Raw genomic sequence first — 22593 nt, forward strand, 5'->3', positions numbered from 1 at the left:
TAATAGTGTACTGCACAGAGACTAACAGACGTAATGTATAAAAATCACTAAAATAAAGTTGTACGCCAGAGAATCGGAGGGACATGGCATCTAGGAATATGCAGAAGTAGTCAAATTTAAAACAAATTGGAACAAGAAGAAAGCAAACCCCTGGCTTATGGTTCTTGCCTATCTCCCCAGCCAGGGAATTACGCAAAATAAACCCAAGTCTTTTTCCGTCTTCGAAAGTCAATTTTTGCCCTTGCCTTTTTAAATGCGTGTGCAATTTTTTTGAATATGGATCTCAAAAGGTATTGGAGGCATTTTTAGCTTTCTCGCTTGATAATAGAGGACGAGACATTTGATTCCTAAAAGCTTCCCTATATAACGTACGTATAAATAATTTTTCAGAGTAATCGTTAGCCAAACCAACTTGCAATATTGTATCTATTTATCTGTTCGCGTTCACACTACTAACGTCTAGTCTAGATTGTTTGTTAAACACTGACAGGAAATATGGACGTTTATGTGCGGACGGGTGACAACAGTCATCACTAATTACGATGTCAGAAGTTGTAGGTTTGTTAAAAATGTCTAAAATAAACCTTGACCTTTCCCTCGTAAATTCTAAATGAATACAGTTAAGTCTTTATCTAACTCTACCCTGAACTGGATTTTACTGTTTACTTGGTCCAGAGCATGCGCAAGAAGATTAGGTAGGACATTCGAATGAACATCTGTGCTCATATGTGCATGTAATAATGATGTGGAATGAGTTTGTTGAATGGATACATACCTTATTCATTTTTGTGTTGCTAATAATATGGAAGGATGGGCTTCTGACGCCAACTCGTTGTGATTACAGGAGCTGGAAGATGTGTATAGCGACCTCTGCACCACGCTGGCGGACTCCGTTCTGCAAGGGGCAGAGATCATCAGCTCACGGGTGAGTACGCTGCCACTTGCTGTTTATTGCTTGTCAACCAACTTCGGATCTGAGGCGCATATCTGCAACTACATTATATGGTCAAAAGATTCTGAGCATCCAGTGACAATTGCTGCCAAGAGGCCGCCAATGTACTCTTAACTAATATTGTATATATCCTCATTTTTCTGCTGTTACAAAACTTAAATTTCGGGAAAGATCTCTGTGTTCAGTTCTGCTAGAATTAAGACGGAATTTGTTTTCATTCGTCCTCTGATGTTATAAATTAATGGTGCTGTTTTATATAAACTAATTTAGAACACAAACGATGCTCCAGTAGATCCCTATAGCACGCATAAATTTTTCAGATTAATCGTTAGCCAATCCAACTTGACTGTGGGTAGAAATATTCACATACTTATAAAAAATGATCCACGTCGCGTGAGACAAGTGGTGCTAGCTAAAATGCATTCGCAAACAGTTGCGTCCAATCTGCTATCGACCAAAATTTATGGTCCTGTAAAATCAAGAAAACCGGCCCCACAACATAACACTACCGCTAATTTCACGGTGGCACATTCTGATAAAGACTGCTCGCAGTTACAGACATATATATTTAGAAAACTGCTGGATTTACTAATGGCTTTTCGCCGATCATGTTCACTGATAAGCCAAGACATTATGATCAATGCGACATTGGATGCCGCCTGCTGGCGTTGTGGAAACGTGGCGCTGTAACAGAAGCATGTAGGCGGAGCAGACACGGACGGGATATCACCCTAGCGAAGATATGGGTTGCAAATTGGCAAATCCATTGAGATAAGCTGCTTTAACAAAGGGCAAATTATTATTTCGCAGAGCCTACGAACGAGTATCTCGAAAATGGCGTAGCTGGTCGAAAGACACGTGCTACTGTAGTGAGCGTCTACGGAAAGAGGTAGAAGGACAGTGAAACTACCACTAGGGGCTAAGCAGCTGAACGTCCACGACTCTTCACAGAACGTGGGGTTTGGAGGCTTGTCTGCCCTGTAAAGGAGGATAGGTGGTGATCTGTGGCATCTCTGCCGAAAGAGCACAGTGTTGGTGCACGCACAAGTGTTTCGGAGCCCACTGTTCGTCGTACATTGTTCAGAACCCCTACATGTTCACGTGCTGAGAAGGCTCTGCGAGGTGAACGGCGGCTCGAAACGTGCAGCGCGCCACGGGCTCAGGCTGGTCGGAGCAGTATTATGCTATCGGACCTGTGATAGTAACCGAAGACACTCTGACAGCTGCTAACCATCTTCATCACTTCATGCTTGATGTCTTTCTTGGCGGTCATATCGTCTTTCAGCAGTCTAATTGTCCGTATCTCGAGACCAGAACCGTGCTACAGTGGTTTGAGGAGCATTATGGTGAACTCCTGTTGACATCTAGGTGACTAAATTCACCTGATGTAAATCCTATGGAACCCATCTGCGTCGCTATCGGGTGCCATCACAAAGTACGCAAATATTTTTCCCCGATGTCATTTTTTCCTATGAGGAGTATTTAATCAGGTAGAGGAAGATTTCTCTGGCAGCAAATTAACTAAACCAATAAACACTTTTCCATTTTTTTATGACCAGGAGACAACATATTAACACAACCCAATTTCAATTACAGTAGATTTTCAAAAATGCCTCCATTGACACGTAAACAAAGGTTACACCGTCGGATCACGTTCTGTCTGATACGGGCAAAAACCCCAGGAGTATCCTGAATTGTTCCTGCTGCTGCTACTATCCGGGCAACCAGATCCTCTTCTGATGCAACAGGAGTCGCGTAAACAAGGTTGCCCATCTCTCCCCACACAAAAAGTCCAGAGGGGACATATCTGGGGATAGAGCAGGACACGGTACAGGACCACCTCTGCTAATCCACGTTTTTGGGAACCGCCGGGCCAGGAATCGACGCACACGACGACTGAAATATGCCGGCGCCCCGTCATGTTGGAACCACATGCGTTGTCTTGGAGGGAGCGGGACATCTTCGAGCAATTCTGGCAATGCTCTGGCGAGAAAATTGTAATAGTGCCTGCCATTTAATGGCCTAAGTAACAGATACGGCCCAATTAAACAGTCACCAACAACACAACAACACCGACCCACACATTAACGAATAACCGCACTTGATGAGCGCTAGTAACTCTGGCATGTGAGTTATCCTCACTCCAAACATGCGAATTGTGCATGTTAAAGACTCCATCATGCCCGAACGTTGCTTCATCGGTAAACAACACAGAGGCTGGAAATGTAGGATGCATTTCACACTGTTCCAGGTACCACTGCGAAAACTGTGCTCTGGGTGGATAATCAACTGGTCCCAGGTTGTGGACATGCTGTAAGATGTTACGTGCAATTGCACGAGTGCTTATTGAAGGATCCTGCTCCACATGCTGCAAGACAGCTTCCTCAAATTGCAGAGTTCGTACCGTGCGACGGCATCCCTGTCCAGGTAACCTGCTAAATGACCCGGTCTCACGCAGACATTGGTACACAGCAGCTAAGGTCGTATGATGCGAGATACGGCGATTAGGATATTGTTGTTGATAAACGCGCTGTGCAGCTCATCCGTTGTGGTGCGCTACGTAGTGTGCACCAACCATATCAGTGTACTCACTCTAGGTGTATCGCTCCATTAGTAAACAGAGACAATGCAACTACTACACTGGTGGACAGCAGTTGCCTACAACTGAAGAGCGTAATATGACCTCTAACAACTTAAGATCGTAATACGGCCTCTAACAACTGAAGAGCGTAACACGGCCTCCACCGGTTTAAAAAATACTCATAGGAAAAAATGACATTAGGGAAAAACATCTGTTTTGATGTTCCCTACAACCTCCCAGAGTTTGTCGGTTTAAATACTTTTCACCCTGTATAGAGTATCTTCATTATTACTTATGCAATTATATGCGCAAAATATCAGCACAGTATCACACTGTAGAAGCATACATTGTTGCGATTCGCACTAAAATGCTACACATCGTGACGAGCACACATTGTTGTTGTTTGTATATTTAAGGTGTTCTACATTGAGAGTGTAAGCACCGTTGCTAAAATAGTCAGGGACGAAACTGGTTAAAACGTGTAAAACTTCAAAATGCCTAAGCTACCAGCTCAGTTAAAAACCTACTCCTTCTCGTTTCCGTTCACATTCACTCGTGCAAGTGTAAGTACTGTAATTAATAGTAACAAAAACTGAACACACGGTATCTGTCTTAAAATTTTCCACAAAAGGGATATACACTGCCTGACAAGAAAAGTGGAGGGCACAGAAGACATGGTCAGATATCTATGTAATTTCGTACATCTACACTCCATCGACGGCTATTTAAATGATTAAGAGTTACAATCAGTAAACTTCCGATTGCTTAAAGAATCTAACTCCCGTGTATAGAACAGCTGCAGACTCTGATCACTTTACAAATGGGTTAATGTGTTAAATATTTAACGTTAAGCATGTAAGAAAGAAGAGTTTAAGAAAGGTTTGAAAGTGTCGGAAATAGCTAAGTCCTCTCATTATGAAATACTGGACGAATATAATCTGGGTAATTTGACCTCCATTTTAAGCAAAAGCTAGTTTTTCACTCATCAAAAGTTAATGACGCCATATCTCGTGAACTGTAAGTCTTGCAATGTTGTAATTTTGCAGATGGATTCAGTAATATATGTGGATAGTGTCTGCAAAATATGTTACGAATAGAACCAGTAGTCAAGAAGTAATAAATTAAATCGTCATGTCTGCTGCTGAAATGGTACTGCATGAACTGCGGAATGTAGTAAGCGATGTCTGTTTTGCTTTCATAGTTCTGTGGAGGTTGTCAGCAAGAAAGAGGTTTATAAACGTTTGAAATTATGTGCAACGTTTGAAATTATGTGTAAGGTTTGTTGGGAGTCGCTAAGTGCTCTCATGTGGAAGAATGAAATCCAGGTATTTGCGCGCCGTCAGTTATGCTGCCTAAAGAAAAACACATGCATGCATGTCTGAAGAACGTTTCATAGTACTACCAGCTGCAGGAGTACGGAACCGGAATTTCCCTATAGATTGTGCTAGCCGTCAGTGTAGGGCTCGTGAGACCGCGTCTGCAGCGGCATCTGCTTCCTGTAACTGCTGACGACGAACGTCAACACACAGTAACCCAAGTTCCATACCTCGGTATCTGTTTCAAACCCGTAAACATATAGAGTTTTGTGCCTATGAACTACAATTTGCGGACAGCATTCGTTTTCTGTTATCATTTGAAGAAAACTGCTGCATAATCCCATCGAATGCGAAGCTTTCGGCGAACATGCTATTGAAAAACGCAGTATTTCGAGTGATTCAAAAAACTCAGAAGTGGTGATTCTGACGTGAGAAACGACGAGCGCGGGAAACACCCGAAAACGTTCGAAGACAACGAATTTCAGGCCTTATTGGATGAAGATGATACTCAGACTCAATAGGAATTCGCGTAACAATTGAGTGTGACGCAGAAAGCCGTTTCTCTGCGGTTGAAAGCTATGGGAAAGGTGCAGAAAGTGAGAAAATGGGTTCCGCATGAACTGAGAGTAAGACAGCAAACAATTCGAAAGAGTACTTGTGAAATGCTGCTCGCCAGATACAAAAGAAAGTCGTTTCTCCATTGAATAGTGACAGGTGATGAAAAATGGATATAATTTGAGAATCATAAGCGTCGTAAATCATGGGCGAATCCAGAGAAACCATCGGCATCCACTGCAAGAGCGAATCGCTTTGGAAAGAAGACAATGCTCTGCTTTTGGTGGAATCGCAAGGGTGTCATCTATTGTCAGCTACTAAAACCTGGTGAAACCGTTAACACTGATCGCTACCAACAGCAAATGATCCATTTAAATCGAGCATTACACCAGGTATACAGCCATTGTAAATACAGACACTGTAAATTATGTTACATTTCTAGACAGGCCGCGAATAGCAATAAAAGCCTTTCTCCATGCGGGAATCACAGCAAGTGTGCGAGTACAGGAGGTGGAAACGACGACATATGGAGGTTTGAGTCGAGACATGCACGGATAGCTGACGTGGGAAATTCGGGTCCGAGTTCTGGTCCAGCACAAATTTTCGTGTGTCACCAACACTGGGAATACGTCAACATCACTGCAGATCGTCTACAGTGTCTTCTGCTTCAGACTTAATTTGGATAATTTTGCATGACTTATACTACTCAATGATAAGCTCACCAGACAAAAATTTAGTCACCTTTAGAGGATCATTTAGTACTGTGTCATTCCGTCCCTGGACTAGATAACCTTTTAAACCACTCGCTGAGGATTCGATCGCGTATTTCCACCAAATTTCGGAGATACTGATGTGGGCGTTTTACCTGCTGTTCCAACTTGTCCCACAGATTTTCTATGGGGTTCAAGTCAGGTGATTTTGCAGGCCAGTCGAAATGTAATAGGATGGGCGACTGTTCAGAAAACCAGTCGCGTATTATCCCAGCTCAGTGAACATTGCTGTCATCGTCTTTATGTGCCTGCGTGAGCAGTGGCTTCTTGCAAGGTGACCGACTCCAGACCTTCATTGCATGCAGGTTCCGTCACAATGAGTTTTCGCTAACAGGTTGGGATGGACCTTAATTCGATGACTGCAGCAATTCCTGTCGGGTTTGGAAGCGATTTTTATTCACAAGCCGTGAAAAACGCCTCCGCTCTCTCTCAGGGAGGATCTTTCAAATGGTTCAAATGGGTCTAAGCACTGTGGGACTTAACAGCTGAGGTCTTCAGTCCCTTAGACTTAGAACTACTTAAACCTAACTAACCTAACGAAATCACACACATCCATGACCGAGCCAGGATTCGAACCTGCGACCGTAGCAGCCGCGTGGTTCCGGACTGAAGCGCCTAGAACCTCTCGGCCACAGCGGCCGGCTTGAGGATCTTTCCCAGACCACAGTTCTGTCGTCGTGTTTCGTGACCACATGTCTGCGTGAAACACCAACAAATCCAGCAACTTGCCATACGGCCATGTGTACTGCCGAACACGATTGCCCCCTTTTGCCACTCTGTTAATTTCTCACATTTAATCACGTTCATGTACAATGTGCGATCGAAACGTAACGGCCGGCCGAAGTGGCCGTGCGGTTAAAGGCGCTGCAGTCTGGAACCGCAAGACCGATACGGTCGCAGGTTCGAATCCTGCCTCGGGCATGGATGTTTGTGATGTCCTTAGGTTAGTTAGGTTTAACTAGTTCTACGTTCTAGGGGACTAATGACCTCAGCAGTTGAGTCCCATAGTGCTCAGAGCCATTTTTGAAACGTAACGTTTCACTTATCTGTATTGCCTTAAGCTCACGTAGAGAGACTGCGTGCGTGGCTGACTACGTAACTGGATCGCTGCGCCATCTGTAAAAGCTTAACAATCAAGCTGCGCGTGCGTACTGGGGTGACTAATTTTTTTGTTCGGTGAACTTATCCTGCAAGATGAAACTGGAAAAAAGTACACGGGCGAGACTTGAACTCGTACCGCCAACATGGTGGACGTAAAATTTAGCCGCTGCGCTACGCTCACTTAACTGAAACCTGTCTAAACATACAGTTATGGAAGGTACACATAAAATTCAACATCGATTTACTCGGAAGCTAAGGGCCGTCGCATGAAAAGCCGTTAAGCAGGTACTTAGGCTAGGTCTCTTTACAGCATACGTGAGACTCATCAAAATTCGTGATTAACAGGTCTGATGGTCCCCTTGTCAGTAATACAGATTATCTGTGACAGGTGGAACGGCCACCTTAGTGCAATAGTTTGATCGTGTTTAGTGTTTGAAACATCCCCTTAGAAAAAACTTTATGAATGACAGTGCTGGAAAACCTCTACGTTATTCCCTACAAAAGAATGGCCATGACTAAAAATAACGTATACCTTTCATGAATCACTTACCTCACTAAAATCTTCGTTACTCGAACTGCTGCAATACAGCGAGCGCCAATACTGCCAGCTAAATAAAAAATGCTAACTACTGAAGGCACTAACTACTGATAGGCATACTTAGCAAATGAAAGATTTTGATAGGGAACAAACAATGTATAATATATAATAATGTTCAAAAGTCATCATATATATATCAGTTCATGATATGCGCCGTCCGGGGTGGCCAAGCGGTTCTAGGCGCTACAATCTGGAACCGCGCGCCTCTACGGTCGCAGGTTCGAATCCTGCTTCGGGCATGGGTGTGTGTGATGTCCTTAGGTTAGTTAGGTTTAAGTAGTTCTAATTTCTAGGGGATTGATGACCTCAGAAGTTAAGTCCCATAGTGCTCAGAGCCATTTGAACCATGATATCCATTATTACAAATTTACTCTTTCTGATGGATACACGTCCAGGTCATCCGCTCTCAAAATTCTGCCATCTCTCTCCCCACATCCACCACTGCTGACGGCTCACCTCCAACTGCGCAACGCTACGCGCTGTTCACATCCAACTGCCCAACACAACAATAGCTAATATTCCAACAATGCAGACCAGCCACAGACTGCACACAGCACAGTCAGTGATTTTCATACAGAGCGCTACGTTGCGTTACCAACATGAAAACGTAACACAGCCTACTTACAACCTAACTAACCGAAGGACGTCACACACATCAATGCCCGAGTCAGGATTCGAACCTGCGACTGTAGCAGCAGCGCGGTTCCGGACTGAAGCGCCTAGAACCGCTCGGCCACAGCGGCCGGCTTTAGTGTTGTTACCAGGCCTTGTACTATGTAGAGAATGATTTTGTTACGATGTTACAAACTTTCAGAGATGATGGAGACTAGTAAATGTATCAATTTGAGGTAACGGACCCTGGTCTAGAAACTACCGAATCGAAAATTACAAGCGAAAATCGTTCTGATACCTCTGACAGTGAACCTCTTCTACTGCACGCTCTTTGCTATCCATGTTTTCGGAGGAGGCAGTATGGTCCAGAACACGAAAAAACTTGTCCAGTAAACATACACTCTAAAGTGCATACCTTAAGACCTACGAGAACTTTTTCATCTGTGAAGCATCTCTTCTGCTGAACAAGTGCTCATAGCTCTTAAGTATGCACTTTAGGCCCCATGTTTACGGGATATTTTAATTATTTCGGCCCATCCTACCTCCTCTCAAAATATCGAAAACAAAGAGCTTTAGTAGAAGTGGTCCACTGTCAGAGGAATCAGAATGATTTTCGCCTATAACTTTCGACTCAGTCGATTCCGGATCCTTGTCCCAGACTGATACATTTACCCTTCTCCATCACCCATGAATGTTTGCAACATCATCACAGAATCACCCTGCATAAAGGGCGCGAATAGCGTCAGATGTTGAGTGATCACTGTGAAGAACGCGGAGATGCCATATGCTCGTGTAAGACAGCATTAACAGCACCTGAAAGACTTTGAAAGGGGCCTTATTGGCGGTCTCCATTTAGCCGGCTGGTTGACTCGTGCAGCAGCCAGATTTGTGAGGCATTGGGATGTGACAATGGCTCGATGTTTGACTGCCCGAGTCCTGTGACGTCGTATCCCAACTCGCCGTTTTCGTGTGCCCGTAGACTCGACTCGTGAGTGTCCGCCACAGCTCCGCAGCCTGAGTCTGTTGTCTGGTACAAGTGGACTCGACCCTCTAAGAAAGCAGAGCCAGTACACGAGTTCGCAAGTATAACCGCGGACTCGCAGCATTCCTGTTACATATACAACCGTTTAGAAAGAAAGTTCTGCCATTAAACAACAAATTTCGGTTTTATAGCCATTCGCAAGTGTAAGTTGAAATGTCACAAAATTTCCGGCCTGCCTAAATGACACAAGCAAGTTATATACAAATATAACGACTGATCGGTTAGCAGTGAATATTGTTTTGTTTATAAGCTTTTTCGAAGATTGCTGTACATTTATTTTAATATTTAATATCTATTCTGAGAACGTTCAACAGTTACGTCGACATATACACGCTTTCGAGGCGATACCGACTGTGTAACGACGACACCAGAAAACATCACATGAGGATGAAGTGCAGTCTCTGATTAATTATTAAAGTAAATCACAGAAATGAATGATAAGCTAAATAACTCATTGTTAGCCTATAAAACCAAGTTGCCATGACCAAATGAGTACAGAAGCAGAGCACTTTTTTGTCACAAGGATATAACAGTGATTGATAAAAGTAACTTTCGCTTATACAGGTGTATCAAAAAGGATGGCGCAAACTTACACGGCTGAAAGTACACGATAATGGAAGCACAAATATCAAGTAAACATGTGCTCTAAAACGCTTACTTTCAGTGCTATGAGATATTCTTGATTTTCAATATTGTGAAACAAATTTCTTCCACTGCAAGCTCTTTGGTTTCCATATTTTGGGAAGTGGCAGTATGGACCAAAACAAGAAAAAAATCTCTAGTAAACATGTGCTCTAAAATGCATACCTTAAAAGTTATGAGCACTTGTTCAGTAGAAGAGTTGTGTTCCAAAGTACCAAAGATGAACAGGTGCTCATAGCTGTTAAGGTATGCATTTAGCGCACATGTTTACTAGAGATTTTTTTCCTTGTTTTGGTCCATACTGCCAGTTCACAAAATATGGAAGCCAAAGAGCTTTCAGTAGAAGAGATTTGTTTCACAATATTGAAAATCAAAAATATCTCGTAGCTCTTAAGGTATGCGTTATAGAGTCCATGTTTACGTGACATTTGTGCTTTTGTTATCGTGCACTTTCAGCCGTGTAAGTTTGCACCATCCATTTTGATACACCCTGTATAATAATTTAGGTTCTTATCAGTTGTTCAACCCATCGACCGCTGGGCTCGTAACATTGACGGTGTAACTTCTGACACATCTCTGATTATTGTAAAATGTGACAGGTATCTGTGGACCTTGCGGCTTCTACTGTGGTTTCATACACCTGCGAATTCATGATACTCCATATGAAAAAAAAGAATCCGTAAGAGTGAGATCCGGCGATTGGGCTGGCCATGGGAAAGGGTCTTCTCTTCCCTTCCAAAGATAAGCGATAAGAGTATTAGTTGCTCAGGTGCTCACTGATATTAATAAAGTAATGCCATAATGCACCAACGTACTGACATCACATCCATCTTTTGGAAAACCTCGCTATTATCCAGCATTCAACCGGCAACTCATTCGGGAAATCCGATCACCTTAACCCTCTAGCATACCCCCTGCGCTTCTCAAACCAGCTATTACTTCGTTGGCGTTATATTCTAGAAAATTCAATGGCTCTAAATGCCGTCTGCAAATATCCGGCAGCTCGACACAACACCTCCTCATGATTTCGACAGGTCTGACTGTTCTACTCCGCACGACGTACCAAACTCGTACGTGCTTTTCAGCGTCTGACATCTCATTAGTGCAGCCACGATCAGGACTAGAATCTCTCACATGCCTTTTAGAAAGGGCTGTCTGCTGCTCATGAGCAACGGCTAACATAGCTTAATGTGCCTTTAGGCCTGTTCTTTTGTGTTACTTAAATACACAACCATAATAATCCACGAGGAAAAAATTGACAAAAATCCCTCGCTTAGTTTTTAATATTCAGTGTCACGTCTCCCATTCACAGTCCCGGTAGCTTAAAAGTTCATCAAGAATCGCTGCACTGAACGCTGTTTTCTCCGACTGGAACCTGAAGTTCCGCACACTTCTCCGATCTATTAATAGTGAACTGTCCCTGCCACGAAATTGTCGGGGTCATTTTTAACCTAATTTTCAGTATTTTAGTAATTATATTCACAAGCAGACGTTTAAATTTTCGAAAAAAACTCTTTATTGCATGAGACTTTTGTTGCTGTTAGCCGCAATACAAAGTACTTGTATAATTTACAAAAAATTTAGCACAGTTGTGAAATGGCTGACTAGGAGGTATTTTAATAAGAGCCATTCTTTGCAAGTAGTTTGTAACCGAAAGTAACATTACGATATACAGATAGCACAAGTATCATTTCCCCCTTTACTTTTCTATTTGCGGGTAGTCCGCGAGATGAATGAAACCTCCGTTTGAGGTCAAAGTTCCCTAATTTTTATCGGTGTTGTTTCGGGATCTGGACGTGCGAGTAGGTAGCGTATTGCCTGAGACTTCTTGCGATGTACACTCTTGGAATTTCTACAGTAAATCTCTCCGTGGTGCACATAGCACGTCATTAGCGCCTTCCATGGGAGATTGATGGGCGCCGCGCTCTCACGCTGCTAAAAGAGTGCGTGAAGAAACACTCCTCTCTTCTTCGGATCTTCGCTATCTCCTCAATTAATTAAACGTGGTAAGGATAACAGACTGATGAACGAAATTCGAGAACTGATCGAACGAAAGTTTCGTACGATATACCATTTGGGGGTGATTTCTGGGTTCTTACAATAGATTTGGATCTGGCATTTGCTTTTCCTACTGTTGCTTTTATGTGACTGATCCACCTGAGGTCGAACACTCCTAGCGGTGTTATAGATGTTCGTGTTTCCGGCGATTGATCGCCACCCGAAAAGCTATGACTTTTTCCTCCTATTTATGTGCTAAACATTTTACGTTTTTGTGTTTATGGTCAACTGACAATCCCTCCATCGAACGTCGATCCTGTGCAGGTCTTCCTGCGTTTCGCTAAATTTTTCTGGCGTTGCGACTTTCCACACATATTCTACAGCTACATACATACTCCGCACCGCATAGTGCATGGCAGAGGTTGCCCTTGTATAACTACTAGTCATTTCCTCTCATGTTCCACACTCAAATAGAGTGAGGGGAAAACCACCGCCTATATGTCTCCGTATGAGTCCTAATTTCTCGTATCTTATCTCCGTGGTCCTTATGCGAAACGTTCCTTGGCAGCAGTAGGATCGTTCTGCAGTCAGCCTCAAATAACTGTTTCATAAATTTTCTCACTAGCGTTCCTCGAAAAGAACGTCGCCTTCCCTCCAGGGAGTCCCATGTGCGTTCCCGAAGTATCTCCGTAACAAATGCGTGTTTTTCGAACCTACCGGCAACAAATTTAGCAGCCCGCCTATGAATTTCTTCGATGTCTTCCTTTAATCCCAACTGGAACGATTCCCAAATGCTCGAGCAGTACTCATGAATAGGTCGCACTAGTGTGCTACATGCGGTCCCCTTTACAGATAAACCACACAGGCCTAAAATTCTCCCAATAAATCGAAGTCGACTATTCACCTTCCCTACGATAATCCTTACATGCTCTTTCCATTTCATATCGCTTTGCAGCGTTACGCATAGATATTTAATCGACGTGTCTATGTCATGCAGGACACTACTACTGCTATATTCTAATATTACAGGTTTGTTTCTCGTATTCATCTGCATTAAATTATATGTTTCTACAATTAAAGCTATCAGCCATTCATAGCACCAACTAGAAATCTTATATAATTCATCTTGAATCGTCCTACAGTCACTCAACGATAACACGTTCCCATACACCACAGCATCATCAGCCGCGGGGAGTGGCCGCGCGGTTTGAGGCGTCGTGTCACGGATTACGCGGCCCCTCCCGCCTGAGATTCGAGTCCTCCCTCGGGCATGGGTGTGTGTGTGTGTTGTTCTTAGCACAAGTTAGTTTAAGTAGTGTGTACATCTATGGACCGATGACCTCATCAGTTTGGTCTCTTGGGAACTCGCACACATTTGGACAGCATCATCAGCAAACAGTCGCACCATGCTGTTCACCCAGTCCGCCAGGTCATTTATGTATACAGAAAATGATAGCCGTCCTATCACATTTCCCTGATGCGTTCCTGACGATACGGTTGTGTCTGATACACTCGCCATCGAGGAGAACGTATTGGGTTCTGCTGCTTTCGCTGAAAATCTCATTAGTCCTGGACGCAGCTGCACACTACATCAGTTACAGTTTGTCAGGCACTATTTTTTTTTCCCAGACTCAGGAGTTTACCATCTGCAAGTTGCTACTAAGTCTGTATAAAAGATAATTTGCTTCACCGAACCTCTTCCCCTTAATTTAAAACACAGGCAAGTGACTAGCTCTTTTCGCCCATTAGGCCCACAATATAAAACTAAATATTTCGGTTTACTGCCTCGTAACGCAGAGAGTCGAGAAACAACGCACCGTTTATTAGCCGTATCCTGATCCATGAAACGCTTTCACACAGCTGGGAGTTGTGCAACTTTGCTACTAGAATAAAATCTCTGTGTTCGTTTCTCATTGTTGCTCATGCTATCGAGGCTTTCGCGTCCTGGCGTTAAATGTTGAAGCCGTCGCAATAACTCAGAGGCGTTGTACAATACGAGCAAAACTTTTTACAGGCCTTCATCAAGCTTTGTTTTTTTCTCACACTGGCAAACCCACAAGCATTGTTCCATTTATGTTTTTAACGCTTTGTTTCATCGTACGCTTTTATTGTCAGTTCTTGGAGCCGTGGCTGTTCTATGCCGTTTCTGGGAAATTACAAGGATTACTGAACTGAAAACTTCCAAAAAGTGCCAGTGAGACTTGTTAGACTGTGTAGCCATAAAACACATGAAATGAGACGGAAGAAACAGCTACCATTCGGGTGTGACTGTAACACAAATTACGTTTCTCTCTCTCTCTCTCTCTCTCTCTCTCTCTCTCTCTCTCTCTCTCACACACACACACACACACACACACACACACACACACACAACAGAACAATCTGGTGCTTCTTCTTTCATTCATTATTGTAGAATGTCCTTTTCACTTTCAGTGTTGTTATATTTTGCTTTTCTCTTGAAATTATTGACTGATCGATATGAGCCAAATTTTTCAATTATTAATTACTCTTTCTTTTATAATTAAGTTCGTAATTAGATCATTAGGTATTAGCTACAACTTCAAGTAACTCATTATGGTGTGGAAAAGGTGTCATTAGCATAGTTGACGTAGAAATGCACTGACAAGCATGTAATTTTTCATACATGCTTTCATGGTGTATAAATTACGCAGAAAATCCTTAAATAATAATACATTTACTGCAGCCAAGTAGCCATACAAGTTCAAAGTACAATGATAATAATGTACTAAATTAAAAAAATTTACATATAGTGATTTGCATAGTCACTTATCGAGTGTGTCCTTTTGGTACAGAGTCCTACATGGTAACGTTTGCTTATTTGATGACACTGTTTACATTACATTGCGTTTGGCTCATGATATGACATGTTGTTGCAAATAAGGTGGTGGAAACCGTGGACTGCCATTCTGGTGATCACATGTTTCATTTCGAAGTTTTCCTTTGTCCATGTTTGGTCAATCATGGCGCCTGCGCTATAAAATTCTGGTGGTATGTTTTCCCCTTTTTTCTTTCAGTGTTTTTAGTAGACTTCCCAAAGCACTGGGTAGCATCAGGTTTGTCCGTAGGTCTTCAGTGAGGATGGGCTCCCTCGCCAGCAAGAATACAAATCTGGATCGAGTTATTTTCCACGCTACTATTGCTTTCTTTATATAGGCTACCTTTAATCTTTCTAGCGTCGTTAGGTTATTCACTGTAAGATGTGGTCCGATAATCTCTATGCCGTACGTCAGTATTGGGAAGATTTTGGCTCTGAATAGTGCAAATGCTGTCTCTAGGCTGAGGGATCTACTGTATTCTAGTCCATGGATTGCCGTTATTGCTTGCATTGCCTTCTCTGTTACGCGTTTTGTGAAACATTTTGCCGTTGTTTGTATTGTGACCCCTAGGTACTTGAAGTCTGGTACGATTTTCAGTTTTCTCTCCCGTACGAAGATCTCAGCTAATTCAAATGCTCTTTCTCCATTTCAGAGTACTATCATTTCTGTTTTTTTTTTTAACATTTATTTCGAAGCCGTGTTCGACACAGCAGTCTTCCATGTCGTTTATTGCTCCTTGTAACTTTGCAATGTCCTTTGCGCCTATTACAATATTGTCTGCATTTACATATGAGATTACAAACTCCCTTTGGGGTATTCTTACAGATTCTTCCGTTGCAAGGATAAATAACAGAAGACTCAATGGGTCTCCCTGAAGTATTCTATTTGATTGGAATATCGGCTCCGATAGAGGGAGGTTGTCCGAGATCCTTATTTCGTTGCATCGCAGTACTGCGCTTATTATTCGTGTCCATATATTGTTCTCACTTAGGGTTTCCTCTAGTTTCTGGTCACTAATTTACTCTTTATAAAGTCAAAGACTTTTGTGAAGTGTATAAATACTACATAAAACTTTTCTCTGTGTTCAAGCGCTTCCATACGCTCTTTAGCTCCATCGCAGTAACAGTTGATCTTCCTTTTCTGAATTGCATTTGACTTTTGAGAAGGTGTTCGTCGATTATTTGCCTTGCTCTTTGTGTTATTATCTTTGTGAACACTTTGAAAGGTAAGTTTTCTAGTGTTATGCCTCTGTATTTGATAGGGTCCTTGGAGGGTCTCCTTTCCCTTTACATAGTACTTTTACTATTGACTGTCTCCACTGTTCTAGAATGGAGGCTTTTTCTGTGCACTTATTGTAGAGTTTTGTCCACATCGCCTTTAGTATTTGGGCAGTATCTTTTAAATATTCGCTATAACGTCTGTCAGGGTCTGCTGTTATGGCATCTTTGACCTCTTCTGTGGCCACTGAGACCCATTCCATAGTTGTTTGTGGCATTGTGTCCTGTCTGCCCTCTGATCTCTCTTTTGGCCTTCCTTGTTCAGTATGTTGTCGAAGTGCGTCTCCCATATTTTTATATGATGTAATGTGTTTCAGCTAGTTTTATGGGGCTTAGCGCAACATACTGGTCTTTTGAGACTTCCTCCACTAGTTTCTTTCCTTCTCTTGCCCAGAATGTTCTTTTCTTTCAGTGTTTTGTTATAGATGTTTCGTTTTTCGGCGCAAGTCCTGAGGAGTGTAGGATTCTCTGCACACGGTTTTAGGTGATATAGGCTTTCTAGTACATCTTTTCTTTAGACTGTAACACACTATGTCGAACCATTTTTTTTTCTCTTCCTGTTTATAAGAACTTGGGATTGGCGTCTTGTCTTATTAGTTCTCCTATCGCTTCTGTTGCTCACTCTAATTGCGAATTGTCTATTAGCATTTCAATTTGTTTTATGTCGTCTGATTTTGCTTCCGCGTTTCCCATGCCTATTGTTCTCGAAAGTGCTTCTTCCTCTTTTTCTTACGCTTTTCGCCATGCTCCTTGGATATTTATTTCCAGAGGAAAATGTTCCCGAAGAGGTGTGTAGTCTGTAGTCCAGAGAGGTGATATATTGCCCCTTATGAATGCAATGTCTATTGTGCTTTTGCCGTCATGGGAAACATATGTAGGTATGCTTGGATTGTTTAGTAGAATTAAGCCCTCTTCCAGCAACTTTTCCACTATTATTTTTGCTTTGTAGTTTTGTACATCCATTCCGCAGTTTAAGTCTCTGGCAATATTTGGTGGGTTATTATGTTTACCATAAGTGATCAGCTGGCCTACGTCATTTATTATATCAGTGGCTGTTTTGTCCAGTTGGAAATATACAGTTATTTCTCGACTGGGTCTTCCTCTGTCGCCTTGTTTTGCATGGAGATGGCCGGCCGGAGTGGCCGTGCGGTTCTAGGCGCTGCAGTCTGGAGCCGAGCGACCGCTACGGTCTGCCCGCATCTCGTGGTCGTGCGGTAGCGTTCTCGCTTCCCACGCCCGGGTTCCCGGGTTCGATTCCCGGCGGGGTCAGGGATTTTCTCTGCCTCGTGATGGCTGGGTGTTGTGTGCTGTCCTTAGGTTAGTTAGGTGTAAGTAGTTCTAAGTTCTAGGGGATTGATGACCATAGATGTTAAGTCCCATAGTGCTCAGAGCCATTTGAACTATCCCACCGCTACGGTCGCAGGTTCGAAACCTGCCTCGGGTATGGATGTGTGTGATGTCCTTAGGTTAGTTAGGTTTAATTAGTTCTAATTTCTAGGCGACTGATGACCTCAGAAGTTAAGTCGCATAGTGCTCAGAGCCATTTTGCATGGAGATAAGTGCAGTAAAATTATGAGTGTTGCCAGTTTTCGCTTAAAAATGTTTCTGTTAGGATTGCTGTGTCGTATCCCTGTGGAAAATCTCTTGGGGCTATGTTCATTGCACTTTTTAGACCTTCTATATTCCACAAGAGGATCTTTAAGGTTCCTACTGTTTCTACTCCTTTGCATTCTTTTTTTGTGGCGTTCTTATGGAAAAGACACCCCTCAGTTTTCTTGAAAAAACAGGGAAAACGAAAGCGTCTGATAGTGGTGCCTGCTGGGCGGAATTCAACTGTATTCGCCAACTCTAACTTGTGAAAGGGGTGCCTACTTTAAAGGATTTCGCATTATTGTTGTTTACTAGTTCTTCAAGTTTCACGTTTTCTTTGATTCCTATGATATAGAGGAATTGTTTTGTGGAATCCGGTGTTGTCTCAGATTTGAGACATACTGCATAGAGCCATGCCCTCTTACCTGCAGCTTTTAGATTTGCATCTCGTGGTCCAACACCAGCCAGTATCTCATGTTGGTTAGCTGGTCTCCTCTTTCTTCTATGGGTAACTTCATTCCAGTGTTCTTCGTGTACATTCGTTTCCGTTTCTTGATATTGTGTCATGTCTCACGTTGTATGTGTTTCGTTTTCTTTCGTTTGAAATGCATTTTCGGTTTCCGTCTTCGTGGTGTTAGGTTTTTGCTGCGGTTTTGGCTTGAACTCGCAATTTCTTCCTTCATCAAAATCTTTATTCTGTTTGTGAAACCCTGCATCGTGAGGCTTATCTTTGCGTAACTTTTCCTGTGATTTTTGTCTCTTAATATATTGTCGTGGTCAAGGGACTGGTTGTTGTAGTTACAAGTAGTCCCGCTAGATGTCGGTATGTGAAGGTTGCCGCTCTCCATTTCTTGTAGTGGGTTAACAGATGGCGCCACTTGTCCCACAACGCTGCGGCCCTCTTCCTCTCCCTGGGGTTTGTTAACCTCTCTTTCAGACGTTGCATTGGCTTTATTTTTAGCGTTTTCCGTGCTCACGTCCAATTTTATTGCACCGAAACTTTCTCTCAGGATACTCACCGCCTTTAAGATGCCATCTTTCTCCTATTTCTTGAGGTACCCTCCGAATTCCACTACATTTCTCAAACTTTGCAGAGCACATTTAACACATTTGTCTACTACGTCCGCCATATTATCCGTATACTTCGTTAAATAAGAACATCTACCCACAGGAATTAAATATTTTCAAAGGAATGGCCTCAGAGGGTTAATAGACGATATAAACGCACGCATTGAACTGAAAAGCAAACTACACAAAAGGCACACATCACGGTTTCGAAGAAACGCACAGACGCACTTCAGACATAGTCTGACAAGTCTTCACATAGTAAACACCAGTTTTCAGAAACGCAATCAGTTTTTAAAACGACACATACTTTAGACGGTAAAATTGTCCACAGTGTGGGCGAAATACTGAAACGTCTAATAACACGCCAGAGAGACAAATTGCACCCCAGACTGTCACTCCCAGTCAGGCTGGTATCCCTGGGCGTCTCCACAAACGTCTTGGGTGGTCATCGAGGCTCAGTTCAACAGTAAAGACAATTCTGCTCCAGCCAATAAGGCCGAATACGTGTATGGAGACGCGCTGGGCACTGGTGAGATACCGCCATACGGCCCGACTGCCGGGAGTGATGGTCCGGAGTACCACTTCCTTTCATAGCAAGACCCCTTTGATTGTCATCTGCAGCACCATTGCAGCGCAGCAGTACGTCGACAGTATCCTACGCCCAGTTTTTTTGCCCTTTATGGCAAGCCATACTGGGCTTACGTTGCATCAAGATAATGCCCACTCGCACTCAGGGAGAGTTTTTACCATTTGTCTTCGTGCTTGCCAAGCCAGCCTTGGCCAGCAAGGTCGGTGATCCTCTTCCCTATTAAAAACGTTTGAAGCAGTAGGTGGTGGCCTTCCAGCAAGCTTGGCATTTTGACACATGACGCGCCAATTGAACAGTATTTGGCACGACACTCCACAGGAGGACATGCAGCAACTCTATAAATCAATGCCACGCCGAATAACTGCTAGTATAAGGGCCACAAGTGGGCCAGCACGTTATAGACTCGCTCAATTTGTGAAGGTTTTTCTCTGGAATAAATCATCCAATTTTACTGAAGTTGTTATCACATTCATCACACCTACGCGATTTTCTTCTCATTCGGATAATTCCTTCGGGGAGCGTCTCCTTTTTTTCTTAAAGTGTGTTACACACACACATTTCTAAAGGAATTGAATGACCCTCAAATGAGAGGAAAGACGTATTGCAAATACGACAATAACAAATAAACACTGACAGTGTCCATATAAAAGATGGTATATATTTTTTTTAACATTTTCTGTTTGAAATTTTATCTGAAGAATGTCGTCACCACAGAGGTGGTGCGCAATACATGTACATCTGCAGATGAAACTAGCAAAACAAATACCTACAGTAACCGAGTATACGGACGACAATTTTCGCACTCTATGTATGTACTACTAGCTAACTTTTTATTCATTTTGCATTAACGTCACAAAACTGTACTGTTGCAGACGTGAATTCCGTATTGTGAAGTTCAATGTATTCTACTGACAAGGGAACCTCTCAATCGCACTCAACTCAGATTTAGTTATAAGTTGGCACAATGGATAGGCCTTGAAAAACTGAACACAGATCAATCGAGAAAACAGGAAGTTGTGTGGAACTGTGAAAAAAATAAGCAAAATATACCAACTGAGTAGTCCACGCGCAAGATAGGCAACATCAAGGATGGTATGAGCTCAGGAGCGCCGTGGTCCCGTGGTTAGCGTGAGAGGTCCTTGGTTCACGTCTTCCCTCGGGTGAAAAGTTTAATTTACTTTATTTAATTTATGATTATCACATCTACAAGAAAACCTAAATCGGGCAAGGTAGAAGAATCTTTTTACCCATTCGCCAAGTGTACAAGTTAGGTGGGTCGACAACATATTCCTGTCATGTGACGCACATGCCTTCACCAGTGTCGTATAGAATATAACAGACGTGTTTTCCTGTGGAGGAATCGGTTGACCTATGACCTTGCAATCAAACGTTTTCGGCTCCCATTAGAGAGGCACGTCCTTTCGTCTACCAATCGCACGGTTTTGCGGTGCGGTCGCAAAACACAGACACTAAACTTATTACAGTGAACAGAGACGTCAATGAAAGAACGGACAGATCATAACTTTGCGAAAATAAAGTAAGTGAACTTTTCACTCGCGGGAAGACTTGAATCAAGGACCTCTCGTTCCACAGCTGCTCACGCTAACCACGGGACCACGGCGCTCCTGAGCTCGTATCAATCATGACGTTGCCTATCTTGCGCATGGACTACTCAGTTTGTATATTTTGCTTATTTTTTTCGTAGTTCCACACAACTTCTTCCTGTTTTCTCGATTGATCTGTATTCAGTTTTTCATGGCCTTCCACTGTGCCAACTTATAACTAAAGCTGAAGCTGAGGGGGGGGGGGGGGGTGCGATGGGGAGGTTCCCTTGTGAGTGTAACAGGATAGAAATAACTGCTAACACTGGCTTTGTAGTAGTAGAGATACAGGTTTAAAGCACGTTTCTCATATATATGAATGTTGATTAAACTGAAATTTTGCCACGATAAATAACAATGACTTAGAAACGCGTACACACGAGGTACACCATCTGAGAAAAAGTATGCGAACACCCATTAGTGAACGTTCATATGCGCAGTGGCTAGCACAATGGACTCGCATTCCGGAGGACGACGGTTCAATCCTGCGTCCGGCCATCCTGATTTAGGTTTTCCGTGATTTCCCTAAATCACTCCAGGCAAATGCCGGTATGGAGTTCGGTAGCTTTAGAAGAATTGAAATGTCCCTAGACGATTTGTTACTTGACATCCAATTGCTAGTCCACGATCGAAGCCAGTGATCTCTCCTGACGAACCCAATCTGCTGGTACTGCTTCTGCGCTGACAACACAAAACTCTCCGTTTCCTTTTATAGTGATGGGTCCTCCTCTCGTGACATCTGCTGGTTAAGTCTGTAACTCGATATTTACACAGATGGTTGCAAGACCTTGGCTGTCCAATATAAAACGTCGAATCAAAATACCTTCAGCCATCTAAATTGCTAGTTGTTATTTTATGTGAGCAACCAGTTTCAGCGCTACATTACGCCATTTAGTGATCAATTCTGCATCGCTTAGGGGTGTCCGGATACTTTCGATCAGATAGTGAATTTAAGACCGAAACGTTCATATGTTTAGAGGTGGTACTAGGGATTATTCTGAAAGCGAAACGTGGTACAAACATAGGTTCTGTTCAGTTTGAAAACTGCGGATGAAAGTTTAACGTTTCTTGGACGACGAGATCATTTCAGACTGAGAAGCTCCCGATTATCCACACAGCATCTGTGTACACGAGCTCGTGCACTGTACTTGTCGGTGCCATTTTTATAGCGTTGTAGGGAAACAAAGTAAAATAATAAAACACAACGAGTAAAAATTCGTTAATTTACTATTCTTTGCACCGTTTCAATTTCTGACTCTTTCAGATAACTATACCGCTAAACCGTTAAGAGTGAAACACATATTTATATTCAATAAAACCATTCAATAATCACAATCACGCCGGTCACCACAATGGAATCCGATACACCTCATGTTGGTCTTTCCCCTCTGACCTCTCGACAGAACTGTCTCATTGCCTCCCAAATTGATTGGCCGCTCTAATTCATCATTTTGTGCTGACATC

The 22593-nt window shown here is 42.8% G+C and overlaps 1 protein-coding gene across 3 annotated transcripts in view; it reads left to right on the top strand.

Annotated features, from left to right (window-relative positions):
• The window catches only part of LOC124555076 (SH3 and cysteine-rich domain-containing protein), a 981469-nt gene that overhangs the window by 336973 nt on the left and 621903 nt on the right, over positions 1–22593 (top strand). For all 3 annotated transcript variants that reach the window (XM_047128864.1, XM_047128865.1, XM_047128866.1), the window contains exon 4: positions 845–925. In XM_047128864.1, the coding sequence (XP_046984820.1) occupies positions 845–925 (81 nt within the window). The remainder of the gene's footprint in view (positions 1–844; positions 926–22593) is intronic.

This window comes from Schistocerca americana, chromosome X (assembly GCF_021461395.2).
Source record: "Schistocerca americana isolate TAMUIC-IGC-003095 chromosome X, iqSchAmer2.1, whole genome shotgun sequence".
NCBI classification, from domain to species: domain Eukaryota; kingdom Metazoa; phylum Arthropoda; class Insecta; order Orthoptera; family Acrididae; genus Schistocerca; species Schistocerca americana.